We start from the raw sequence: 23,107 nt of genomic DNA on the forward strand, positions 1-23,107 counted from the left end.
AGCATGTTACAATCGATGGCCTCCAAGGGACATGTGCTGGAGGCTGGGGATGCAATAGTGAACAACCACAACAAAAATGTTGAGTTTAATGAAGGAGATAAAAGAAAAAACAGACATACACTTAAAAATACAGGTGCAGACTGTGTTCAGTGCCACAAATAAAAGGGCCAACCTGCACTGAGGGACAACAACAGAAGTGGTTTTCCTCCATATCCTCATCAGGCCAACCAGGGCTACAGGAACTAAGACAGCATGTGATGGATGCATTCAGTCCTTGATAACAATCCTGTACCCCCATGGAGGACTCATTCACTTTCCCCTTTGAGGCCTCCAACCTGTGAGAGTTTTCTGCAGTGTGGAGTGATTGACAGCTGTTTTTCTGAAGCAAGAAAGAGCTCTTGCATTCAGTTGCTTATTCTCAGTTGCTTATTCTCAGTTGGCTCCTATTCTCATCTCCTTATTTGATTAATTTCTCTTCCTGTTTCTTAAAGTTGCTTAATCTAGGCTTTAAAAAACTGCAATTTTGACATTCCATTTTGGATTTGATATGAGCATTACTTGTTGCTTTTCATCATTTCTTCATGTGTAGTCGGCACTGAACCCTTGCAATGGGGCTGCAAGGCTGGTTAAGAACAAGCCCTCTGACACAGATCTGTGGGTTCAAATGCAGGCTCTACCACTTGTTTGTGAGACCTGGAGCGTAGTACTCAATATATTTGTGCTTTAATCTACTTATCTGTAAAATGGGACTAATAATAGTACTGACTTCTCCGGGCTCTGAAGAGGATTTAAAGAGGCTATACCTGAGGAGCACTCAGCCAGCTGCTATTGTTCACTCCACTGTGAGTAAGGGCTCCTTCCCAAGTGTAATTGACATAGGCAGCTGGCTTTTCCCCCAAAGCCCTGCACAGTGTAGACGTGGTTCCTTTTTCCTAATTTCCCACTCCCTTCCCCAAATGATCCTTTTTCACAAATGCTTTAATTCGCAAAGAAAGCTCAAAATCATCTGGGGGAAATAATGGGTCCCCCCCCCTTACATGTATTCATACCTCAACACCCTCTAGTCACCTCTAGACACTAGACACTCTGAATTGCCACCTCTTTCTCCTTTTCCCAAACTGCCCGCTTTTCCTCCAAGATACAGAGAAATTCAGATAAACCCTGAATCCTTTCCATAAACTGGAAGTTAAAACTCTTTTGGGTGCTGAGCAAAAGCCATATACTAGCCCTTCCTGGACTGAAGATATGACAGTGGCCATTATTCACTGTCTGTGCAGGCAGAAGCAATCCCTTCAAATACACCAGAGCTTTCCCAGAAGGAAACATGAGGAGTGATGTTTTCTTCATTTCTTTACATGTGTGTTTTTTAGTGACTAATTTCATTTTAAAATGTTGGTGTTCCATTTAGCCCAAATTTTCAACTACTCTTGGCTCCCCATGCATTCATTCATTCATTCATTCATTCATATGTGGTAAAAACTTCTTGACTCTCCACTATGCCTTCACATTGAACTAGGCACTGAGGACACAGAAATGGATAAGAGAAAAATTCTTCCTGTTTTCATAAAGCTGACCCACTGAGCCATTTCTAGCCTGACAGGCCTGGCCATCCTCAGACCTGTCCTAGCAAGAAGTCACATCTCCTTTATGACCCTAAATCATGATCTCCATTCTAACTGTTAATGAATCCCTCTCAGTCATTATGGTTGGCCATGGGTCATGGCCTGGGTCATTTCTTCTGGCCCCTGAGAGGAAATCTGTATGCCAGGATAAAAAGGATGCTGAACTCAGAGTCCTGTCTCTTGCTGTCCCACATATTCTGCCTAGACTTTTCTCCTCCTGCCTCTAGGAGACATGACATGGTGACAGTGAGTGCGGGTGTTTGGGCCTTAGAATATTCCCATATCAGTAGAGGATCTATCTTGTAATAGAAAGAGCCCAGGATTTAGAGTCAGCAAGAAATGAGTTTGAATCCAGGTGCTAGAACTCCCTGGCCTTTAATAAATGACTTAATCTCTTCAAGCCTCTGATTTCCTCTCCTGTAAAACAGGGGAGGTAATTACTACATAACAGGCTGGTCATGACAATCAGTGAACATGCAGCAGGTGTTCAAGTCTTGTTTTTGTTCCCAGGGGCGCCAGTGGAGGTTTTCTGAGCATGGATCCAACCACCCCGGCCTGGGGAACCGAAAGTACAACAATGAATGGAAATGATCAAGCCCTTCCTCTGCTTTGTGGCAAGGAGACCATGATCTCGGTCTTCCTGATCCTCTTCATTGCCCTGGTAGGGCTGGTAGGAAACGCGTTTGTGCTCTGGCTCCTGGGCTTCCGCATGCGCAGAAACGCCTTCTCTGTCTACGTCCTCAGCCTGGCCGGGGCCGACTTCCTCTTCCTCTGCTTCCAGATGACAAGTTGCCTGGCATACCTCATTAACTTCTTCGGTTCCATTTCCATCAATATCCCTAGCTTCTTCACTGTGATGACCTGTGCCTACCTTGCAGGCCTGAGCATGCTAAGCGCCATCAGCACCGAGCGCTGCCTGTCCGTCCTGTGGCCCATCTGGTACCGCTGCCGCCGCCCCAGACACCTGTCAGCGGTCATGTGTGTCCTGCTCTGGGCCCTGTCCCTGCTGCTGAGCATCTTGGAAGGGAAGTTCTGTGGCTTCTTATTTAGTGATGGTGACTCTGGTTGGTGTCAGACATTTGATTTCATCACAGCAGCGTGGCTGATGTTTTTATTTGTGGTTCTCTGTGGATCCAGCCTGGCCCTGCTGGTCAGGATCCTCTGTGGCTCCCGGAGTCTGCCACTGACCAGGCTGTACCTGACCATCCTGCTCACCGTGCTGATCTTCCTCCTCTGCGGCCTGCCCTTCGGCATTCAGTGGTTCCTAATATTATGGATCTGGAAGAATTCTGATGTGTTATTTTGTCATATTCATCCAGTTTCAGTTGTCCTGTCGTCTTTTAACAGCAGTGCCAACCCTATCATTTACTTCTTCGTGGGCTCCTTTAGGAAGCAGTGGCGGCTCCGGCAGCCGATCCTCAAGCTGGCTCTCCAGAGGGCTCTGCAGGACACTGCTGAGGTGGATCACAGTGAAGGATGCTTCAGTCAGGGCACCCTGGAGATGTCCAGAAGCAGTCTGGTGTAGAGATGGACAGCCTCTACTTCCATCAGATATATGTGGCTTTGAGAGGCAACTTTGCCCCTGTCTGTCTGATTTGCTAAACTTTCTCAGCCCTGATCTTAAAACAGTTAAGATAGTCCTTGTGAGGATTAAGTGAGACTGTGCCTACGAAACAAACACTAAGTGCAGTGTCTATGGAACTGCCTTACTCACCGGCCTCCACCACATCCCCATGAGAGCTTTGCCAACTCTGGGGTCCAGAACTGTTCCCACTTTTAATGAATCCTACCTTTGACAGAAGGCTGAAAGCAATGCAGAAAAGGTCTACATTTCTTTGGTCACTGCACTTGATAGGGACTCAAAGAATGTTATATATTTAATAAGTTTCTTTTTCTCTTCCATACAATTCCTGTCTCAACAAAATTAGAATTAAATTTAAATCTAGCTCCAAAAGAGCAGCTGTCTTTCATTTTGGTAGACCTTAGAATATGCCCCTAGCTTAATAAATCTTTGTTGAATAAATGGCTTAATAAATGAACAAACTGGTTAATTTTTATTTTAAACCTCTGAAAAGTTGTTTTTACCAGATCTGAGTAACTGTCTAAATTTATTGCTTTCACTACTTTTGAATTTTGCAAACATGAAATTAAGTTTTATAATTAGATAAATCAATGTCAACACATATTTAAAGTTTGAGGTAGATCTTCCTGTGGTTTCCTTTCACATGCCATCCCTTAAAATCCCAGCTACACTCCTTCCCATCCCTTCCCCTTTGCCTTCGCCCTAATCCTCCCTCTCCGGGGGCTCTCTAATTCGTCCTGGAAGTTTCCAATGGTCTTATAGACTCTATGTTCTTGGAGGACAGGCTCTATGTCAGATTTACCTTTTATTCCAAAGAGCTCAGAGCGTATATTTTATTAATTAAATTGCACATATTTTTAAAAGTTATGTGTTCCACAAAATCAAATACTAATTGTAAATGCTGCATCTTTTAATAAGTTTTTATTATTTTTAATTGAGGTATTATTAAGAGAATGATATGCACAGATCATAAATGTACAGCTTAATGAGTTTTGTTAAATGAATACACCTATGTGACCCAAACTTTATTCAAGACAAAATATTTTCATTATCTCTGAAAGTTCCCCTGTGCTCCTCCCAGTCATTCCTCCTGCCCCTAGAGGCAACCATTGTTTCTATTTCCATCAACAAGTATTAGTTTTGCCTGACCTTTAACTGTATCTTTTTAGAATCATAATATGTGTATTTTTTGTTTCTGGCTCTTACACTCAACATAATATTTTCAAGATTTACCTATGTTATTGCATCTCATATATCAGTAGTTTGTTCCTTTCATAAAACTGAGTGCTGTTTAATTGTGTGAGTGTACTATGGTGTAGCTATTTTCATATTGACAGACACGTGTGATGTTTTATGAATTTTTTGGCTATTTTAAATAAAGCTGCTGTAAGCATTCTTATTCAAGTCTTTTTGTAGATATATGTTTTCATTTCTCTTGTATAGACAACCTGGAATGAAATTGCAGAATGATGGAAAGATGTATGTTTAACTCTATAAGAAATTATCAAGGTATTTTCTAAAATGGTTGTACCATTTCACATACTCACCAGCAATGTATGAGAGCTCCAGTTGCTCCACATGCTCCCAACAAACATGGTTTTGCCAGTGTTTGAATTTTAGTCATTGTAATGAGTGTTAAGTAGTATCTAATTGTGTTTTAATTTCCATAGTGACTTATTAAATTGAGCATCTTTTATGTGTTTTTAGCTACTCTTTTTTTTGGCAGTGTCTGCTTAAGTTTTGCCTATTTTTATTAAGTATTTGTGTTTTTCATTATTAATTTGTATACATTTTTTCATATGCTGAATGATTTCTTTGGTGGTTATGTGTATTATACTTATCCAGTTGGTGGTTTGCCTATTCATTTTTACATATTTATTTATTTATAATTAACAATTACATGTATTTATGGGGCACTATGTGATGTTTTGATCTATTTATACCTTGTAGAAAGACTAAATCAAACTAATTAACATATCCATCACCTTACCAACTTATTTGTGTGTGTGTAATGTGAAGGTTAAAAATTTATTCTTTAAACCAAACACTGCATGTTCTCACTTATAAGTGGGAACTGAACAATGAGAATACGTGAATACAGGGAGGTGAAGAACACACACTGGGGTCTGTTGGGGGGTGGAGTGGGGTGGGGGGAGGGAGAGCATTAGGAAAACTAAGTAATGCATGCTGGGCTTAATACCTAGGTGATGGGTTGATAGGTACACAAACCACCATGGCACACATTTATCTATATAACAAACCTGCATATCCTGCACATGTACCCCATAACTTAAAATAAAAATAAAAATAAATTTTAACATCTTTTTTTTTTTTTTTTTTTTTGAGACATAGTCTCAACTCTGTCACCCAGGCTGGAATGCGGTGGCACAATCTTGGTTCACTGCAACTTCTGCCTCCTGGGTTCAAGTGATTCTCATGCCTCAGCCTCCCAAGTAGCTGGGATTACAGGTGTGCCCTACCATGCCCGGCTAATTTTTAAAAATTTTTAGAGATGGGGTTTCACCTTGTTGACCTGGCTGGTCTTGAACTCCTGGCCTCAAGTGCTCCACCTGCCTCAGCCTCTCAAAGTGCTGGGATTATAGGCATAAGCCACTGCACATGGACGAATCTCTTCTTCTTCTTTAAAAAAGAAAAAAACCTTTTATTTTAGGTTCGGGGGGTACATGTGAAGGTTTGTTACATAGATAAACTCATGTTGTGGGGGTTTATTGTACAGATTATTTCAACACCAAGGTATTAAGCTCAGTATCCAATAGCTATCTTTTCTGATCCTCTCCCTCCTTCCACCCAGTGCCCTCGAGTAGACCCCAGTGTTGTTGTTCCTTTCTTTGTGTTGTGAGTTCTCATCATTTAGCTCCCATTTATAAGTGAGAACATGTGGCATTTGGTTTTCTGTTCCTGAATTAGTTTGCTGAGGATAATAGTCTCCAGCTCCATCCATGTTCCCACAAAAGACATGATCTCATTCTTTTTTATGGTTGAATAGTATTCCATGGTGCATATGTTCCTCATTTTTTAAAACTTTTATTTTAGGTTTGGGGGTACCTGTGAACATTTGGTACATCGGTAAACATGTGTCATGGGGATTTGCTGTATAAATTATTTCATCACCCAGGTATTAAGCCGGGTACCCAATAGTTATCTTTTCTGCTCCCCTCCCACCTCCCACTTCCCATCAAGTAGACCCTGATATCTCTTGTTTCCTTCTTTATGTTCATAAGTTCTCATCATTTAGTTTTCACTTGTAAGTGAGAACATGTGGTATTTGGTTATATGTTCCTGTGTTCATTTGCTAAGGATGATAGCCTCCAGCTTAATTCACGTTCCCACAAAAGACATGACCTCATTCTTTTTATGGCTGCATAGTATTCCATGGTGTATATGTACCACATTTTCTTTATTCAATGTCATTGATGGGCACTTAGGTTGATTCTATGCCTTTGCTGTTGTGAATAGTGCTGCAGTGAACATTTACATGCATGTGTCTTTATGATACAATGCTTTATATTCCCCTGGGTATATACCCAGTAATGGGACTGCTCAGCTGAATGGTAGTTCTGCTTTTAGCTCTTTGAGGAGTCACCATATTGCTTTCCACAATGATTGAACTAATTTACACTCCCACCAACAGTGTACAAGTATTTTCGTTTCTCTGCAACCTCGCTAGCATTTGTTCTTTTTTGACTTTTTAATAGTAGCCATCCTGACTGGTGTGAGATGGTATCCCATTATGGTTTTGATTTGAATTTCCTTAATGATCAGTGATATTGAGCTTTTTTCATATGCTTGTTGGCAGCATGTATGTCTTCTTTTGAGAAGTATCTGTAAGTGTCCTTTGCCCACTTTTAATGAGGTTGTTTCTCTCTTGTAAACTTGTCTAAGTTTTTAACAGAAACTGGATATTAGACCTTTGTCAGATAATTTGCAAATATTGTCTCCCATTTTGTAGGTTGTCTGTTTACTCTGTTAATAGTTTCTTTTCCTGTGCAAAAGCTTAATTAGATTCCATTCGTAAATTGTTGCTTTTGTTGCAATTGCTTTTGGTGTCTTTGTCATGAAATCTTTGCCCGTTCCTAGGTCCAGCGTTTTTATAGTTTTGTGTTTTACACTTAAGTCTTTAATTCATCTTGAGTTGATTTTTGTATGTGGTATAAGAAAGGGGTCCAGCTTCAATATTTTGCATATGGCTAGTCAGTAATCCCAGCACCATTTATTGAATAGGAAGTCTTTTCCCCATCACTTGTTTTGGTCAGCTTTGTCAAAGATCAGATGGGTTGTAGATGTATGGCCTTATTTCTGGGCTGTCTATTCTGTTCCATTGGTCTATGTGCTTGTTTTTGTACCAGTATCATGCTGTTTTGGTTACTGTAACCTTGTAGTATAGTTTGAAGTCAGGTAATGTGATTCCTCCAGCTTTGTTCTTTTTGCTTAGGATTGCCTTGGCTATTCTGGCTCTCTTTTGGTTCTACATGAATTTTTAAACAGGTTTTTCTAGTTCTATGAAGAATGTCATTGGTAGTTTGATAAGAATAGCAAAAAATCTATTCTTATAGCAATGTTGAAATACACAATTCATTGTTATCAATTGTGGTCACAATGTAATGCAATGGATCACAAAAACTTATTTCTCCAGTTTAACTGCAACTTTGTACCCTTTGATAATCATCTTCCCTTTTCCATTTCTCTGTCCCTCTCTAGCCTCTGGATACCAACTTTCTACTCTGAGACTGACGTTTTTACATTTCACATGTAAGTGGGATCATACAGTATTTGTTTTTTTTTTGTTTTTTTTTTTTTGTTTTTTGAGATGGAGTCTGGCTCTGTCGTCCAGGCTGGAGTGCAGTGGTGCGATCTCCACTCACTGCAAGCTCCACCGCCTCCTGGGTTCACGCCATTCTCCTGCCTCAGCCTCCCTAGAAGCTGGGACTACAGTGCCCGCCACCATGCCTGGCTAATTTTTTTGTATTTTTGGTAGAGACGGGGTTTCACTGTGTTCTCCAGGATGGTCTTGATCTCCTGTCCTCGTGATCCGCCGGCCTCGGCCTCCTAAAGTGCTAGGATTACAGGCGTGAGCCACCACGCCCAGCCCAGTATTTATTTTTTTGTGCCTGCCTTATTTCACTTAGGATAATATCCTCCAGTTTCATCTATGCTGTCCAAATGACAAAACTTCTTTCTTTTTAAGGCTGTATAGTATTCCATTGTATATACTACATTTTATTTATCTATTCCTTCATTAACAAATGCTTAGGTTGCTTTCATATATTAGCTATTGTAAATAATGCTGAAATAAACATGAGGTTGCTGATATCTCTTCAACATATTGATTTCAATTCCTTTGGATATAAACTCAGAAGTGGGATTGCTGGATCATATGGTAATTCCATTTTTAGTATTTTGAGAAACCTCCATTTCATTTTCCGAAATGTTTATACTAATTTACACTCCCACCAACAGTATGCGAGGGTTCTTTTTTCTCCACATACTTGCCAACACTTGTTATGTTTCATCTTTTTTATGATAGCCATTCTAACAGATGTGAGGTGACATCTTATTGTGGTTTTAATTTGCATTTCCCTGATGATCAGAGATGTTGAGCATTTTTAAATATATCTGTCGGCTATTTGTATGTCCTGTTTTGAGAAATGCCTGTTCAGGCCCTTTGCCCATTTTTATAGTTATACATTTTCTTGCCAAGGAGATGTTTGAGTTCCTTATACATTTTGGCTAAGAAGCCCTTATCATATGCATGGTTTGTAAATATTTTCTTTTTTCAACATACGATTAACACATAATAATTGTACACATTTATGAGATACAACATCATGTTTCAATACTTAAACAAATTGTGTAATGATCAAATCAGGATAATTGACATATCCATCACCTTAAACACATTTGTGATGAAAACATTCAAAAATGTATCTTCTAGTTATTTTAAAATACACAATACATTATTGTATATACAATACTCTAGTTATCCTACTCTGCAATAGAGAGAGATTTGCATATATTTGTTTCCATTTCATGGGTTGTCTTTTCACTCTGTTAATTGTTTCCTTTGTTATGCAATAGCTTTTGGTATGATGTAATCTCATTGGTATATTTTTGCTTTTGTTGTCTGTGTTTTTTGGGTCATATCCAATAAATTATTGTCCAGACCAATGTCACAAAACTTTCTCCTATGTTTTCTTCCAGTAGTTTTACAGTGTCAGGTCTTATATTTAAGTCTTTAATCTATTTTAATTTTTGTATGTGGTGAGAGATAAGTGTCTAATTTTATCTTCTGCATGTGGATATCCAGTATTCCCAAACAATTTATTGAAAAGACTATTTTTCCCCATTGTATATTCTTCATACTTTTATTGAAAATCAATTGACTGTGAATACTTGGGTTTATTTCTGGGATTTCTATCCTGTTTCATTGGTTGATGTGTCTATTTTTATGCCAGTACCATGCTGTTTTTATTACAATAGCTTTATAATATATTTTGAAGTCAGAGGGTCTGATGCCTTCAGCTTTGTTCTTTTTCTCAAGATTTCTTGGGCTATTTGGGGCTTTTGTGGTTTCATAAGAATTTTAAGGTTATTTTTTTGTTTATGTAACAAATAACATTGGAATTTTGATAGAGATTGCATTGAATTTGTAGATCACTTTGGGTGATCTACAAACACGGACATTTTAACAATATTAATTCTTCTAATCCATGAACATGAGATATCATTCCATTTATGTATTTTCAGTTTCTTTCATCAGTGTTTCAGAGTTCTCCATGTACAAAATTTTACCTCCTTGGTTAAATGTATTTCTAATTATTTTAATTTTGATGCTATTGTAAATGGAAACTGTTTTCTTATTTTTCAGATACTTCGTTATTAGTGCATAGCATTGCTACTCATTTTTGTATGTTGATTTTGTAACCTGAAACTTTGATTTTGAATCAGTTCTAGCCAGTTTTGGGGGAATCCTTAGGGTTTTCTACATTTCATTAGCAAACAGACAATTTCACTTTTTCCTTTCCTATTTAGATACTTTTTATTTCTTTTTCTTGCCTAACTGCTCTGGCTAGGACTTCCAGTACCATATGGAATAGAAGTGGCAAGAAAGAAATCATTGTCTTGTTCCTGTTCTTAGAGGACAAGCTTTCAATTTTTTACCATTGAGTTTGATGTTAGCTGTGGGCTTGTCATATATGTACTTTATCGTGTTGAGGTGCATTCCTTCTATACCTATCTGACTGGGAATTTTAATCATGAACAGATACTGAATTTCATAAAAAACTTTTTCTGCATCTATTCAGGTAATTGTGAGGTTTTGGCCTTCATTTTGTTAATATGGTATCACATTTATAAATTTGCATATGTTGAAGCATCCTTGCATCCTAGGGAGAAATCTCACTTGATCATGGTGAATGATCTCTTTAATATGTTGCTGAGTTTGCTTTGCTAGTATTTTACTGAGAATTTTTCAATCTATGTCCATCAGAAATATTGGCTTGTAGTTTTGTTTTCCTGTACTGTCCTTGTCTGGCTATTATATCCGAGTAATGCAGGCCTTGTAAAATGAGTTTGGAAGTATTTTCTCATCTTTAATTTTTTGGAAGAGTTTAAGAAAGATTAGTGTTAGTTCTTCAAATAGTGGGTAGAATTTAGTAGTGAAGTCTTTGGGCTTTGTTGAGAGGTTTAGGTGATTACTGATTCAATTTTCTTATTCATTATTGGTTTGTTCAGATTTTTCTGTCTTCATGATTCAGTCTTGGTAGATGTATGTTTCTAGAAATACACCCATTTATTTTAGGTTATTCAATGTGTTGATGTATCATTGTTTATGGTCATCTCTGATCTTTTATATTTTTGTGGTATCTGTTGTAATGTCTACTCTTTTATTTGTGATTTATTTTGATTATTGTTTCCTTTTTTCTTTTAGTCTTGGTAACAATATAACAATTTTGCTTATCTTTTCAAAAAACTTTAGTTTTTTTGTATTTTCTATTGTTTTGTAGTCTATTTATTTCTGCACTGATCTTTGTTATATGATTCCTTTTGCTAAGTTGGAGTTTACTTTCTTCTTGTTTTAGTTATTTGAGGTTTAACATTAGCTTGTTCATTTGAGGTCATTCTTCTTTTTTGATAGGTATTTATTTCTATAAAATTTTCTCTCAAGAGTACTTTTGCTGTATCCCATAAGTTTTGGAATATTGTGTTTTCATTTTCATTTGCCTCAAGATATTTTAAATTTTCCTTTTTTCTTTTGATTCATTGACCGTTCAGAAGCCCATTAATTTCCACATATTTATGAATTTTCCAAGGTACTTCCTGTTACAGATTTCTAGTTTCATGCCATTGTAATTGGAAAAGATATTTGACATGATTTCAATCTTCTTTAATTTACTAAGATTTTCTTTGCAGCTTAACATACATCATTTATCCTGGGAGAACATTCCTGGTATGCTCCAGAGGAAAGTATATTCTGCTGCTGTTGGATGAAATGTTCTGTAAATTACTGTTAGGTCCATTTGGCCTAAAGTGTAGTTCAAGTCTTCTGTTTCCTTAATGATTTTCTGTCTGTTTGATCTGTCCAGTGTTGAAAGTACGGTATTGCAGATTTCTATTATTATATTACAGTCTATGTTTCCAATAAGATCTTTTACTTTGCTTTATATATTTAGGTGAGCTGATGTTGAATATACATTATCTACAACTGTTATATCCTCTTGATGGATTGACCACTTGAGCATTATTAAACAAACTTGTTTTTAAGTAAAAACAAGTTTTTGACTTAAAGTATATTTTGTTTGATGTAAGTATAGCAACCCCCTGCTCTCTTTTGGTTTCCATTTGCATGGAATATTTTTTCCATCCCTTATTTTCAGTATATGTATGTCCTTAAAGGTAAAGTGAGTCTCTCATGGGTAGCATATGGTTTGATCTTTAAAAAAAAAAAATAAATCCATTCAGCCATTCTAGCCATTTTAATTGAATAATTTAATCCATTTACATTCAAAGTAATTATTCATAAGGACTTATTGCTTCCATTTTGTTAATTTTTTAATTTATAAATTCTTTGTTTCTCTTTTTCTTTCTTGCTGTCTTCCTTTGTAGTCTGATGATTTTCTGTAGTTGTATACTTTGAATTATTTCTTTATATCTTTTTTTGTATCTAGTAAAGATTTTTGCTTTACTAGTTACCATGAGACTTACATAAAACATCTTAACTAATAAGAGGTTATTTTATTTTAACCTGATAACTACTTAACTTTGATCATTTGCACAATGTCTACACTTTTACTCCTACCACACAATTTATGTTTTTGATATCAAGTATCTGTTGTTTCTTGACTTTAATAATGGCCGTTCTGACTGGTGTGAGATGGTATCTCACTGCGGTTTTGATTTGCATTTCCCTAATGATCAGTGATGTTGAACTTTTTTTCACATTTGTTGGATGTATGAATGTATTCTTTTAACAAGTGTCTGTTCATGTCCTTTGCCTACTTTTTAATGGGGTTGTTGGGTTTTTTTCTTGCAAATTTGAGCCCCTTGTAGATTCTGGATATTAGACCTTTGTTGGATGGATAGACTGCAAAGTTTTTCTCTGACTCCGCAGGTTTGCATATCACTCTGATGATAGTTTCTTTGCTGTGCAAAAGCTCTTTAATTAGATCCCATTTGTCAATTTTTACTTTTGTTGCAATTGCTTTTAGTGATTTTATCATCTTTATCCTTGCCAAAGTCCTGAATGGTATTGCCTAGATTTTCTTCTAGGGTTTTTATACTTCTAGGTTTTACATTTAAGTCTTAACCCATCTTTAGTTAATTTTTGTATAAGGTGGGAGGAAGGGTCTCAGTTTCAATTTTCTACAAATGGATAGTAAGTTCTCCCAGCACTATTTATTAGATAGGGAATCTTTTCCTCATTGCTTGTTTTTGTCAGGTTTGTTGAAGATCAGATGGTTGTGGATGTGCAATCTTATTTCTGAGCTCTCTGTTCTGTTCTATTTGCCTATGTGTCTGTTTTTGTACCAATACCATGCTGTTTTGGTTATTGTAGCCTTATAGTATAGTTTAAGTCAGTAGCATGATGCCTCCAGCCTTGTTCTTTTTTCTTAGGATTGTCTTAGCTTTACAAGCTCTTTTTTGGCTCCATATGAATTTTAATATAGTTTTTTCTAATTATGTGAAGAATGTCAATGGTAGTTTGATGGGAATAGCATTGACTCTATAAATTACTTTGAGCAGTATGGCCATTTTCACAATATTAATTCTTCCTATAAATGAACATGTAATACTTTTCCATTTGTTTATGTGCTCTCTGGTTTCCTTGAGCTGTGGTTTGTAGTTCTCTTTAAAGAGGTCCTTCACTTCTCTTGTTAGCTGTATTCCGAGGTATTTTATTCTCTCTGTAGCAATTATGAATGGGAGTTCATTCATGATTTGGCTCTCTGCTTGCGTGTTGTTGCTGTATACAAATGCTTGTGACTTCTGCACATTGATTTTGTATTTTGAGACTTTGCTAAAGTTGCTAATTGACTTAAGGAGCTTTGGGGCTGAGACAATGGGGTTTTCTAGATATAGGATCATGTTATCTGCAAACAAAGACAATTTGACTTCATCCTTTCGTATTTAAATACCCTTTATTTCTTTCTCTTGCCCTATTGCTCTGGCCAGTACTTGCAAAACTATGTTGAATCAGAGTGGTGACAGAAGGTATCCTTGTCTTGTGCTGGTTTTCAAGGGGAATGCTTCTAGCTTTTGTTCATTCAGTATAATATTGGTTTTGGTTTTGTCATAAATGGCTCTTATTATTTTGAGGTATGTTCCTTCAATACCTCGTTTATTGAGAGTTTTTAACATGAAGAGGTGTTGAATTTTATCAAAGGCCTTTTCTTTGTCTATTGAGATAGTCATGTGGTTTTTGTCTTTAGATCTGTTTACGTGATGGATTATGCTTATTGATTTGCATATGTTGAACCAGCCTTGCATCCCAGGAATGAAGGCAACTTGATTGTGGTGGATGAGCTTTTTGATGTGCTGCTGGATTTGGTTTGCCAGTATTTTATTGAGAATTTTTGCATTGATGTTCATCAGGGATATTGGCCTGAAGTTTTCTTTTCTTTTCTTTTTTCTTTTTTTGTATCTCCACTAGTTTTGGTAGAAGGATAATGCTGGCCTCATAGAATGCGTTAGGGAGGAGTCTCTCCTTTTCAGTTGTTTGGAATAATTTCAGAAGAAATGGAATCAGCCCCTGTTTGTATTTCTGACAGAATTCAGCTGTAAATCTATCTGGTTATTGGCTTTTTTTGGTTGGTAGGCCATTTATTACTGCTTCAATTTTGGAACTTGTTATCGCTCTATTCAGGGATTCAACTTCTTCTGGGTTCACTCTTGGGAGGGTATATGTGTCCAGGAATTTATCCATTTCTTCTAGATTTTCTCCTTTATTTGCACAGAGCTGTTTATAGAATTCTGTAATAGTTGTTTGCATATTTGGAGGGTAAGTGGTGATATCTCCTTTACCATTTTTAGGGTATGTATTTGATTCTTCTTTCTTTTCTTCATTAGTCTAGCTAGTGGCCTATTTATTAATAAAATAGTGGTCTATTTTATTAACATTTTCCAAAAAACAGCTCCTGGATTGATTTTTTTGAAGGATTTTTTAAGTCTCTATCTCCCTCAGTTCCACTCTGATCTTGCTTATTTCTTGTCTTCTGCTAGCCTTGGGGTTTGTTTGCTCTTGGTTCTCTAGTTCTTTCAGTTGTAACACTAGGGTGTCAATTTGAGATCTTTCTAGCTTTTTGATGTGGGCATTTAGTGCTATAAACTTCCCTCTCAAGACTGCTTTAGCTGTATCCCAGAGATTCTGGTATGTTATCTCTTTGTTTTCACTGATTTCAAAGAACTTTTTGATTTCTGCCTTAATTTCATTATTTACCCAGTAGTCATTCAAAAGCAGATTGTTCAATTTCCATGTAGTTGTGTGGTTTTATTTTCTTACTCTTGAGTTCTAATTTGATTGCGCTGTGGTCTGAGAGACTGTTATGATTTTAGTTCTTTTGCATTTGCTGAAGTGTGATTTACTTTCAATTATGTGATCAATTTAAGAGTAAGTGACATGTGGCACTGAGAAGAATGTATATTCTGTTGCTTTGGGGTGGAAAGATCTATAGGTATCTATCAGGTCTACTTGATCCAGAGCTGAATTCAAGACCTGAATATCTTTGTTAATTTTCTGTCTTGATGATCTGTCTAATATTGATATTGGGGTGTTAAGATCTCCCACTATTGATGTGTGTGAGTCTCTCTTTGTAGGTCTCTAACAAGCTGTTTTATGAATCTGGGTGTAGGTATTGGTTGCATATATATTTAGGATAGTTAGCTATTCTTGTTGAATTGACCCCTTTATCAATAGGTAATGCCCTTCTTTGTCTTGTTTGATTTTTGTTGGTTTAAAGTCTATTTTATCAGAAACTAGGATTGCATCTCCTGCTTTTTTCTGCTTCCCATTTGCTAGGTAAATTTTCTTCTATACTTTTATTTTGAGTCTATGTGTGTCTTTGCATATGAGATGGGTCTCTTGAATACAGCACACTGATGGATTTTTACTTTACCCAGCTTGTTACTCCATGTCTTTTAATTGGGGCATTTAGCCCATTTACATTTAAGGTCAATATTGTTATGTGTGAATTTGATCCTGACATTATGATGCTAGTTGGTTATTTTGCAGATTTGTTTACGTATTTGCTTCATAGTGTCAGTGGTCTGTGTATTTCAGTGTATTTTTTGCAGTGGCTGGTAATGGTTTTTCCTTTGCATATTTAGTGCTTCCTTCAGGGGCTCTTGCAGGGCAGGCCTGGTGATGCTGAATTCCCTCAGCATTTGCTTATCTAAAAAAATTTTGTTTCCTTCACTTATGAAGCTTAGTTTGGCCAGATATGAAATTCTAGGTTGGAAATTCTTTTCTTTAAGAATGTTGAAAATTGGCCCCAATCTCTTCTGGCTTATAGAGTTCCTGCTTGAAGGTCTGCTGTTAGTCCGATGGGCTCCCTTTGTAGGTGACCTGACCCTTCTCTTTGGCTGCCCTTAACATTTTTTTCTTTCATTTTGGCCTTGGATATCTGATGATTATGTGTCTTGGGGTTGATCTTCCCATGGTGTATTTTACTGGGGTTCTCTGGATTTCCTGATTTTGACTATTGGCCTGTCTTGCTAAGTTAAGGAAGTTCTCCTGGATGATATCCTGAAATATGTTTTCCAACTTGGTTCCATTCTCCCCATCTCTTTCAGGTACCCCTATCAGTCATAGGTTTGGTCTTTTAACATAATCCCATAGTTCTTGGGGGTTTTGTTCATTCCTTTTCATTCTTTTTTCTCTAATCTTGTCTGCCTGCCTTATTTAAGCAAGACAGTCTTCAAGCTCTGATATCCTTTCTTTCACTTGGTCTATTTGGCTATTGATACTTGTGTTTGCATTATGAAGTTCTTGTGCTTTTCAGCTCCATCAGGTCATTTATGTTCCTCTCTAAACTGGTTATTCTGGTTAACAGCTCCTGTAATGTTTTATTATGGTTCTTAGCTTCTTTGCAGTGGGTTAGAACACAATCCTTTAGCTTGGTGAAGTTTGTTATTACCCATCTTCCAAAGCCTACTTCTGTCAATTCATCCGTCTCAGCCTCAGCCCAGTTCTGTGCCCTTGCTGGAGACATGTTGTGATCTTTTGCAGGAGAAGAGGCACTCTGGCTTTTTGAGTTTTTAGCATTTTTGCATTTATTCTTTCTCATCTTCTTGGGTTATCTACCTTTAATCTTTGAGGCTGCTGACTTTTGGATGGGTTTTTTGTGGTTTATTTTTCATGATGTTGTTGCATTCCATTTGTTTTTCTTTTAGCAGTCAGGCCTCTATTCTTGTAGGGTTGCTGTGGTTTGCTTGGGGTCTACTCCAGCCCCTATTCACCTGAGTCCCTCCTGCCCTGGAGATATCGCCAGCAGAGGCTGCAGGCCAGCAAATACAGCAGCCTGTTCCTTCCTCTGGGAGCTCTGTCCCAGAGGGGCACTGGCCTGATGCAGGCAGGAAGGCTCTTGTATAAGGTATCTGAGACTCCTATTGGGAGGTCTCACTCAGTCTGAAGGAGGAGGTTCAGAGACCCACTTAAATAAACAGTCTATCTGCCCCTTGGCAGGGCGGGCATGCTGCCCTGTGGGGAAATCTCCCTCACCTGGGCTTCCCTGGCTCTTCAGAGCCAGCAGGCAGAAAAGACAAAGATCGCTTATCCAGAATACGCAGCTGCTCCTCCTCCTCTTAGGGGCTCTTCTCAGGGGTATCAGTGTTCTATCCATAAACCCCTGGCTGGGGATGCTGAGATTCCCACAGGGAATCCCCTCCCAGTGAGAAGGAGTGAATCCAGGTCCCTCCCTATCTCACAGGCAAAAGAAAGTGGCTGACTGGAGCTGCAATGATGGCGGCCACCCTTCCCTTCGGTACTTCAGTCTTCTTAGGCAGTTTCTAGCTAGGTGCAGTGGCCGGCAGTGATGCCAAACCAGTGGGTTTTAGCTTGTGGACCTCCGTGGGAGTGAGGCCATTTGACTCCCTGGCTTCAACCCCCTCCCCAAGAGAGTGAACAGATCTCCTGCCTCACGGGAGTTCCCAGAGCCAGAGTATGCAAACACTCCAGTGTCTCAGTATCCGCTCAAAGCGCCGCCCACCCAATTAGCCACCATGATTCTTCACAGCTTTATGCTTGGGACCCAAGGCTCTGGTAGCGGGGGCTCAGGAGGGGACCTACTAATCTGCAGGTTGCCAGGATCCATGGGAAAAGCCTGGTTTTCAGGGAGGGGAAGCACAGTCCCTCACTATCTCCCTTGGCTGAGGGAATGAGTTCCCTTTGCCACCTGCAGCTCCTGGGTAGGATCTTGCTCCACCCTGTTTTTGCTGGCCCTCCGTGGGTTACACCAACCATCCAGTCAGTCCCAATAAGAGAACATTGGTACCTCAATTGAAGATGCAGCGTTCACTCCCAGTTTTTGTCCTTCTTGGTGGGAGAAGCAGAGAGGAGCTGCCTCGATTCAGCCATCTCAGTTCCACCCAACATTTCTTATAAGGTAGTTCTCATGGTGATAAATTCCCTCAGCTTTTGTTTGCCTCAGGAAGTTTTTACCTCCTCTTCATTTTCTAATGACAGAATTGCTAAGTGTAGTATTTTTTATTGACAGGGGTATTTTTTTTCTTTAAGTTTTTTAAATATATCATCCTACTTCCTTCTGGCCTGCAAAGTTTCTGCTGAAAAATCCACTGATAGTCTCACATGTTCCCTTGTACATAACAAGTGACTTTTTCATTTTTTTCCTTCCTGCCCCTCATATTGGATGATTTATAAGTACCAGCCTTCAAGTTTGTTAATCTTTTCTTCTGCTTGATGTAGTCTGTTATTGAATCCTTGTGTCGAAGTTTCGAATTTGGTTATTGTATTGTTTAGCTTGATTTCTGTTTGGCACCTTTTTAGGTTTTCTTCTTGTTGAAATTTTCTATTTGTTCATTCATTGCTCTCCCTACCTCAGTAAACATCTTTATAATTGCTCTTTGGAATTCCCTGCCGGGTAAAGAATATATCTCTATTTCATTGGGGTTGGCTTTTGGAGATTCATCTTGTTCTTTTATTTGGAATCTATTTTCATGTTTCTTCATTTTCCTTTACTTTTTATGCTGGTGTCTGCACATTAGATAAGACAATAACCTTCTTTAGACTTGTTAAACTGGTCTCATGTATATGTTCCTCCCCAGTAAGCTCTGCCAGAGATTCTAAGTGCCTCTAAACTGTTTGGGATTGTCTAACACACTCTTCGTTCTTAGTGGCCCCAAGAGACTGCAGAGTACCAATGGTTCTATTGCCTTGAGATAGGTGGGTTAAAATCCAGTCCCTCAGAATGCAGCTGGAGAAGTTGGAGTGTTAGATGCGTGTTCCAGTCCCTTCTTTCCTGTGGAGAAGCTGAGTGCCAGAGTTTACCTTCCACTTGTTCTGCTGTACACCAAAAAGAGGATCTGTGGCAGATGCCAATACTCTTGTTCAAAATGCTCACTTTGAACACGGGGAGACAGATGCTGAATGTTTGTAGTTTAGAAAATACCTTTTTGTTCTCTGTGGTCTAGGACACTGAGTGTGAGCCTCATCAACTCCCAGAGCCAGGTGATTTAGGATCCAGTCCCTCGGTTAGGAGCTATAAAACTTGGGGCACTCAATGCACACAGAAAATACTACCAGAGATAGTCTGAACATCTAGATATTTTGCTGGAGCAAGCAAGGAAAGTGCCATCTCTCTTGTTCCTGCTGGCGGAGACCTCCGACCTCTTTCTAGGAAGAGACTGTAGGGCTGGAAGTTATCACTGAAGCAAGCTGGAGAAGAAGGCATAGGGAGTGCCCACTCTCCTGGTTAAGCAAGCAGAAGGCTCCCACCCTCCTTTCAGAGAGCGACTTCTGAATTGCAGTTATTGCTGAAGTAAGCCAAGGAAGAAGACACAAGGGGTGCACACTTTCCTTTTTAGGCATGGGGAGGTTCCCTAGCCTTCTTCCAATGAGAGATTGCAGGGATATATTTCTGGAGCAAGCTGAGGAAGAAAGCACAGGCAGTCCTGTCCTTCCCATTCTTGTTGGCAGAGTCTCTCTTTCCACAGAGAGATTGCAGGGCTGGAATTATTGCTGGAGTAATCCAGGGAAGAAGGTGTGGGGAGTGCCCACTTTCCCCTTAGGCCATGGTGATATTCCCTCTGTCTCCTTGCAATGAGGAATTGCAGGGAATTATCACTGAAGCAAGCCAGGGAAGAAGGTGCAAGTTGCCATCCTTGCCATTTAGGCTGGAGTAGGTTTATTCTTTATTTGCTATATAACCCCCAAGATACTAGCTTGTTAGAGGCCAGAACCACAGGGAACTACCAGAAAAGTGTGAAGTCAACTCTTTCTAGGGGATTTTGGAAAATGTGTTGGTCCTGGGGACTACAGGTGCTGGGAATGTTTTCATGGTTCAAAGCCCTGCTTTGATTTTTGTGTTTGAGGAAAATCTTTCTCCATACTGTTCCTCAAGCAAGGAGATTTAAAGGCCAAGTCCTTAGACAGGAACTGTAAAAGTTGTATATCATATGTGTGGTACAACCCCAGGCCCCTCAGAAAGAAGCTAAGAGTTGGAGATTCATTCCGGATCGTAAGGTGCTGTGCTCAAGGTGGGGCTAGTGTACAAGTGTATCTCTGCTTCTCCTATCAAATTTGATGTGGGAATTTCCTCAGTATTCTGATGTGTAGCAGTCTTTCAACTAAATTCTATCTTTCTCTTGGACTGAACTGATCCATATGTAGGTGTTTACTCAGTATGTCAGTGGGAGGAGAGATAGTCAAGAGCCTCCTATTCCAACATGTTGCATGTTGTTGATGACGTCTTTTGTTTTGTTTTTTTTTCAAAAGGTCCAGCTCTGTGGCCCAGGCTGTAGTGCAGTGGCACAATCTTGGCTCAATGCAACCTCTGCCTCCTGGGCTCAAACCATCCTCCTACCTCAGCCTCCCAAGTAGTTGGGATTACTGGGATTACAGGTGCATACTACCACACCAGGTTAATTTTTCTATTTTTTTTGTAGAGATGGGGTCTCACCTCATTGCCCAGGCTGGTCTCAAACTCCTGAGCTCAAGTGATCTGGCCACCTTGGCCTCAAAGTGCTGGAATTACAGCAGTGAGCCACTGCACCTGGCCACCCTTTATTTTTAATGCAGTATTTTTTATAGTACTTTTAGGTTTTCAAAAAACGCATAGAAAATACAAATGGTTTCCATAAACTCCCTCTTCCTATCCCCACTCCCATACATTCTTCTATGTTTAACAGATTGAATTAGTGTGGTATATTTGTTAACATTGATAAACCAAGACTGATGTATTACTATAAATTAAAATCCATAGTTTACATTATGGATTATTCTTTATGTTGTACAGTTTGATGGGTTTTGACAAATCCAGAATGTCGTGCATCTACTATTACAGTAATGTACATAATAGTTTCACTGCCCTAAAAACAACTTTTACTCCACTTATTCATTCTTCCCCACCACGCCATCCTCAAACCACTGGCAATCATTGTTCTGTTTACTATTTCCATAGTTTTGCCTTTTCTAGATGTCACATAGCTGGAATTATACAGTATGTAGCTCTTTCAAACTAACTTCTTTCACTTAGCAATAGGCATTTAAAGTGCTTCCTTATGTTTTCATAGCTTGATAGCTTCTACTGATGAATAATACTTCATTTATAAATATTCCACAGTTTTTCTATTCACTATTAAATGATATCTCGATTGCTCCTAAATTTTAGTAATTATGACTAAAGTTGCCATAAACATTTTTGTGTAAGTTTTGTGTGGATATAAATTTTCAACTCCTTTGAATAAATATCTAGGAGCATGATTGCTAGATCTTATAACAAGCCTAACTTTGTCTTTATTAAAAACTTGTAGACTGTTTTCCTAAGTGGCTTTACTATTTTGTATTCCAACCAGCTATGTGTAAGAATGCCTCTTGTGCCACATCTTCCCCAGAATTTAGTGTTGTCAGTGTTTCAAATTTCAGGTTCAAACACTAATAGGTATGTAGTAGTATCTCATTTGTTTATAACTCTCTAATGACGTATCATAGTATGCATTTTTTCACATGCTTATTTGCCATCTTTGTAACTTCTTTGGTAATAAGTCTATTGAGATCTTTTGCCCATTTTAAATTGTGTTGTCTATTTTCTTATTGTTGAATTTTAAATGTTATTTGTATATCTGGATACTAGTCCTTTTCAGATATATATTTTGCAAACATTTTCCTCCAGTTCATGGCTTACGTTTTCATTCTGTTAAGAGTGTAGTGTCTTTTGCAGAGCAAATATTTTAGTTTTAGTAATGTTGTCCAATATCTGGACTTGGTTGATTAAGGCAGGAGAATATTGTCTTCAAGGGTGGGAGCTTCTTAAAGGAGATGGTTGGGGATACAGGCTTAGGATTGGTTGGTTTACAAATAAAAATAATGCTCTCATGGGAGTAGTTTTCTATACCTAAGAATTACCTAACCTGGGGAGGGGCAGTATCTCCCAGGTCAGCATGGTTTTGAGATGTCAAAGCATAATAAAGTAAGGAAAAAATTTTAAAACATGATTAATCAGCAACTAACATCACACATAAAGATGAAAAGCCAGATGCTCTTTCTAGTAATGTCTCTTTTGGGTTTTGGTATTCAGGTAATGCTGGCCTCACAGAATGAGACAGGAAATACTTACTCTGTTTCTATTTTCTGGGAGAGATTGTAGAGAATAGTATCATTTCTTCTTTCAATATTTGATAGAATTGAGCAGTGAAAACATCTGGACCTGGGGCTTTATGTTTTGGGAGGTTGTTTATTATTGAGTCAATTTTAAAAGTAGATATAGGTCTACTCACGGTATCTATTTCTTCTGTGTGAATTTTAGTAGATACATGTTTCATGAATTATATCTCATCCAAGTTATCCAATTTGTGGGCATAAAGTTATTCATCGTATTCCTTTATTGTCCTTTTAATCTGTGATACTCTCCTCTTTCCTTTCTGATATTAATAATCTGTGTCTTTTTTTCCCTTTGGTTATGCTGGCCAAAGGTATATCAATCTTATTTATATTTTCAAAGAAAAACTTTTGGTTACATTGATTTTCTCTATCAATTTCCTATTTTTAATTTCACTAATTTCTGATCTGTTTTTTCTTTATCTGTTTACTTTGCAGTTAATTTGCTCTTTTTTTTTTTTTAAAGTTTCGTAAGGTAGAAGCTTAGATAATTGATTTTAGTTCTTTTTTTGTAATTACACGATTTCACTGCTATCAATTTTACTCATTAACTGCTTT

The 23,107-nt window shown here is 38.2% G+C and overlaps 1 protein-coding gene across 1 annotated transcript; it reads left to right on the top strand.

The window, feature by feature from the left end:
* Positions 1-527: 527 nt before the first annotated feature.
* LOC105486996 (MAS related GPR family member X2) lies at positions 528-4,463 on the top strand. The gene is made up of 2 exons (XM_011750231.2): positions 528-842; positions 2,133-4,463. Exon 2 carries the CDS (start codon positions 2,158-2,160, stop codon positions 3,145-3,147), a length of 990 nt encoding a protein of 329 aa, XP_011748533.1. The 5' UTR covers positions 528-842; positions 2,133-2,157; the 3' UTR covers positions 3,148-4,463.
* The last annotated feature ends 18,644 nt before the right edge of the window (positions 4,464-23,107 follow it).

The sequence above is a fragment of the Macaca nemestrina genome, chromosome 12 (assembly GCF_043159975.1).
Source record: "Macaca nemestrina isolate mMacNem1 chromosome 12, mMacNem.hap1, whole genome shotgun sequence".
Taxonomy (NCBI): domain Eukaryota; kingdom Metazoa; phylum Chordata; class Mammalia; order Primates; family Cercopithecidae; genus Macaca; species Macaca nemestrina.